General features: G+C 48.2%; 1 protein-coding gene across 1 annotated transcript; it reads right to left on the bottom strand.

Annotated features, from left to right (window-relative positions):
- Window positions 1-636: 636 nt before the first annotated feature.
- Window positions 637-3,730, bottom strand: LOC123174906 (phosphomethylethanolamine N-methyltransferase). The gene is made up of 10 exons (XM_044590110.1): window positions 3,516-3,730; window positions 3,282-3,428; window positions 3,047-3,187; window positions 2,685-2,828; window positions 2,332-2,436; window positions 2,100-2,241; window positions 1,691-1,971; window positions 1,414-1,575; window positions 1,246-1,299; window positions 637-1,099 (listed from the first exon to the last, which is right to left on the bottom strand). The coding sequence occupies exons 1-10, from the start codon at window positions 3,636-3,638 to the stop codon at window positions 929-931; spliced, it is 1,470 nt and encodes a 489-aa protein (XP_044446045.1). The 5' UTR covers window positions 3,639-3,730; the 3' UTR covers window positions 637-928.
- Window positions 3,731-4,057: the final 327 nt, after the last annotated feature.

Here is a 4,057-nt window from a genome sequence, read left to right as displayed (position 1 = left end):
GCCGATAGATGGCGGCGTCTTCACCGTGTGGTTTGCTGAGGCGGTCGTTTTGGGGGCGCTGATTTCTGTGTGGCAACGATGATGGTGTCGAGTGGAGCTCGGGTCGCGGCTCGGGCTTTGGTAGTTGGGTCTTCCCGGCGTGCCCGAGGTGCTTTTCCGTGGGTCGCTTGGTTGCTTTGAAGCCGGAGCTGCGGTGGAGCGAGTCCATGTGGTGACGATGACAAGCTCTCAGTGGTCATTTACGGAGGACACGCTCGGCGCATGTCCTGCATACTTCCCTTGCGAAGCTCGTCGTGGAATCGGAGCTGTCGGTGATTCGCGTGTGTGGCCATCTGTTGGCTTGTTGGCCAGGTTGGCCGGTGGCGCCCATTTTACGGGTTGGGTTGTATCGGTTTTAGCCTGGTTTTCCGCCAATCAACCGGGCAATTCTCACTTCTTCTTAATCAATGAAAATGGCAAGTCTTTTGCCTCGTTTCAAAAAAAAAAATTATACTAAAACACCCTTCTCAAAGCAAATTTGGGCTAGTGTTGGTATGTTTTGAAGAATGAAAAGCTATTTTTTGGCACAAAAGTTTTGAATGAAGGGCTAGGCGGTTGTTAATTCCTCAAAGCTAAATTTTTGGAGGGATTAAAGCATTATGAAGGAAGGGCAAAAGATGCTGCGAGGTCACACAACTCCACCACAGTGAAGAAGGCCACGTAGCAACAGAATAGCACGTTGCAAAGCGAGTCTCGCTCGTCACAGTACAAGTTCAGGAATACAGTACGTACGTACACATTATCTTACGGATCATGGTGCCCAGCCAGTGCAACAAACAATCACACCCACAGCACGGTCGAGCACCGATCCTCTTTATTTATTCTTAATAACAGAAGCTGCTCTGCTTCCGGATCATCGCGTCCATGGCGTCACTGCTCGGCGGCCAGATCACTTGGTCGCGATGAACAGCCCCCATTTCTGCTCGCCGGCGGAGCTCCGCTTCAGCTTCGCGCTCCAGCCGTTGACGATGTCGTCGTAGTCCTCCTGGGTGAAGTCCGCCAGGAAGGCCTCCTTGTTCTTCTCGGTCTCGCCCAGCTCCCTCTCCAGGACCCTCAGGAACTGAAATGACGACCACAGTGATGATCATGTCAGTGGCTGAAGAAATTTCTTGTATAATTCAAATCGGTGTACACGAAAAGGACCAGGAGGGTTCAGAAAGTGCATGACAATGGCAGGGGACTGGATCCAAAGGGGGAGATGATCACCTGGTCGGTGCGGTCTTCGGCGACGACATCGTGGAAACCGGCATCCTCAAGCATCTGGGGTTCATGTGCAAAACAGAGGTTAGGAGCTTAGGATGGTTTGCTTCTCTGAAACAAATCTGCAAAATGAATCTGGTTGATATGATTTTCTTTTCTTGAGAAGAAGCTAACCTTTCCATAGGTCTTCACATCATGGAGGTCATAGCCTCTCTGCTTGATGTACGCAGCAAATTCCTCTGATGGTGTCCCAGGGCTCCTGCAGTAGTCACTGATCAGCACTTTGCCCCCAGGCTTGAGCCACTTGAAGAAGTTTCTGAACAGAGCAGGTTTGTCCTGTAATGTACAACCAAGTGCACCACTTGTCAGAACCATTTGAGACAATATATGCAATGATTTCCAATCATCTATATACACAAAAATGAGTTACAATCTTTGCAGTAAAACATACTTGAATGTGGAGGATGGTGTCACGGCTGTAGATCACATCAAACGTGTTCTCTGCGTATTCCTTGGTGGTGCAGTCAGCAACCTCAAACTCAACCGAGCACGAGCGCCCGATGGCACGCTCTATCGCGAACGAAACCATGTTGATGGAAAGATCGATGCCGAGGACATGGACATCATAGGTTTCAGCCATGTAGAAGTCGCCTCCTCCGATGCCGCACCCAACATCAAGCACCTTCTGGCCAGCTTTCAGATCCAGCTTGTCCACAAATTCCTTTGTGGTCTCTGTTGTTTTATGAGAGAAACATGATTATTAACAGTGTAGGGTGTAGTAAATTACTGGAATTTTAGTGTTTTCTCCAAGAAAAATTGAGTGAAATTTAGTGGCTTGACAACGAAGATAGGAAACTTACCGAATCCACCGGTGCTAACATAACCCTCCCCAAACACGCGCTCATAACGCAAGATGCCAGTGGATTTGTACTGCACATTGTCCAGGAATCTCTGAAAGCCTTTGTCTTCTGTGCACTTGACCTTCTCCCACAGCCAACATATCTAAGAAGCACAAGGTTAAATCAGTAAGTTGGCTTAAACAAACACCGATATGCACAAATGATTTTGGCGCGTAAAAGGAAAGGAAAGTACCTGGTTCCTCTTGCTTTTCACATAAGCCCCAATGCACTTGAAAGTTACCAGAGAAAGCTCAAACGAATTCCCCTCTTGGTCATAGGAGTGGCATTCCTTAAACACCTATTTACAAATGGAAAATAATTAGATACCCCGTGCATAATGAAAGAGCATTATCTTTTGTGGTAACCATGAATATGAAGATATTAACATGATGCTGCCTGCCATAAGTAACAAGTCAGTAATTTATTTGTTATCTGCCAAAATGGTAAAGGTGACTTTTCAAATCAAGCTAGAGATGGAGAGAGTTGTAGCAAATGGAAGCAGATTACAGAGCGAGAAAATATATAGTTAAGAATTGGAGTGCTAACCTTGGTGCAAAACCTTGGCTCACGGTAGTTTGTCGGGTTCACTTTCCTCTTGGAATCACCTGACTGGTGGGAGCAGGATTCCCTGATGAAAATATGGCCACCAGGCTTCAGCCACTTCACTATCCTCCCAATCAGCTTCTCAACCTACAGCACAAGGCAGTAACAGTCATAATTTGCAGCCGTTCTCTTCTATGAATATATGAAACGCATGCTCATGCGTTTTCTCGAAAATAATTTGCAAGCGTTGTAAAAAGTTAACAAGTAGGAGTAACAAAAAAGTTGCATCTGTTCACTGTCAGAAAAATGGTTTCATCTGTTTCTAATTCTATACTGAAGAAGTTTCATTTTAAGCTCTTAGTTACCTCCTCGTCGTTTAGCTGCATGAGCAGCCAGTTGGAGAAGACGAGGTCGATGGAGTTGTCCTCGATCTTGAGCTCCGGCGACGTCACGTCGGCGCACATGAAGGTGATGTTCTTGTGGATGTGCCCATTGATCTCCTCGTTCTGCAACACCCAGTGGCAGATCAGATCAGATTACCAAAGGAGTGTCGAGCATGGACTGTGTTTCTTCTTCAGACAAGAAAGCCAGCTATCTCACCTTCTTGATCATGTTGTCGATGAACTCCAGAGCGATGACGTGGCTGGCCTCCTTTGCCAGCTCCCCGGTGAAGAGGCCGACGCCGGCGCCGAGCTCCAGCACCGTTTTGCCCGTGTAGGACGGCAGGATGGCCAGCACCTGCAGCAGCTACACCAGGTCAGCACCATTGAAAACTAGCACTGGTGTATGTGCCAAAATGTTAAAAGAACATGGTGGATGGAACCGTTTTGCAACCTCACTGGCAGAGCCACCTCGAGCAAGGGGCGGGGGCAGGGCAGGGTGGTCCGTTTCGAGTTCGAGCTCGAGCTCTGCCGGTGACTGCTCCTTGGTACCCTGCCCTGCCCCCTGCTCGCTCATGCTGCTCTCTCTCGATCCTACGGTGGCCGGCGGCGAGTGGTGAGTGACACTGGCAGCAGCTGCAGGGCGATACGCGCTAGCTTAGCGATATGACCGTGATTCATGATGGTGACGACGATTATATGGTACCACCATGCGGTCCTCTGCTCTGAGCAGTTGCCACTAGGAAGCTGAAAGAGCAAGGGAATCATCATCGTCGTGGTGTGTGGCCATCATCAACGAAAGAGGGCGGAAAAGGACACGCCCGAGTTGGCGAAGGCAGGTAGAGAGTGATAGTTTAGGGCATCTTCGACCGATCCCTAAAAAGCTTTAGAGAAGTAAAATTTCATTTTTTCCACCTCTAGACTGTACCTAACCAATCAGGTAAAAAGCTTTTGAGTAGTAAAAATTATCCTCCTTGAGCACCTAGGCTCTTAAAT

Source organism: Triticum aestivum, chromosome 1D (assembly GCF_018294505.1).
Source record: "Triticum aestivum cultivar Chinese Spring chromosome 1D, IWGSC CS RefSeq v2.1, whole genome shotgun sequence".
In the NCBI taxonomy this organism is placed as follows: Eukaryota; Viridiplantae; Streptophyta; class Magnoliopsida; order Poales; family Poaceae; genus Triticum; species Triticum aestivum.
This window is presented reverse-complemented; position numbering and strand designations above follow the sequence as displayed.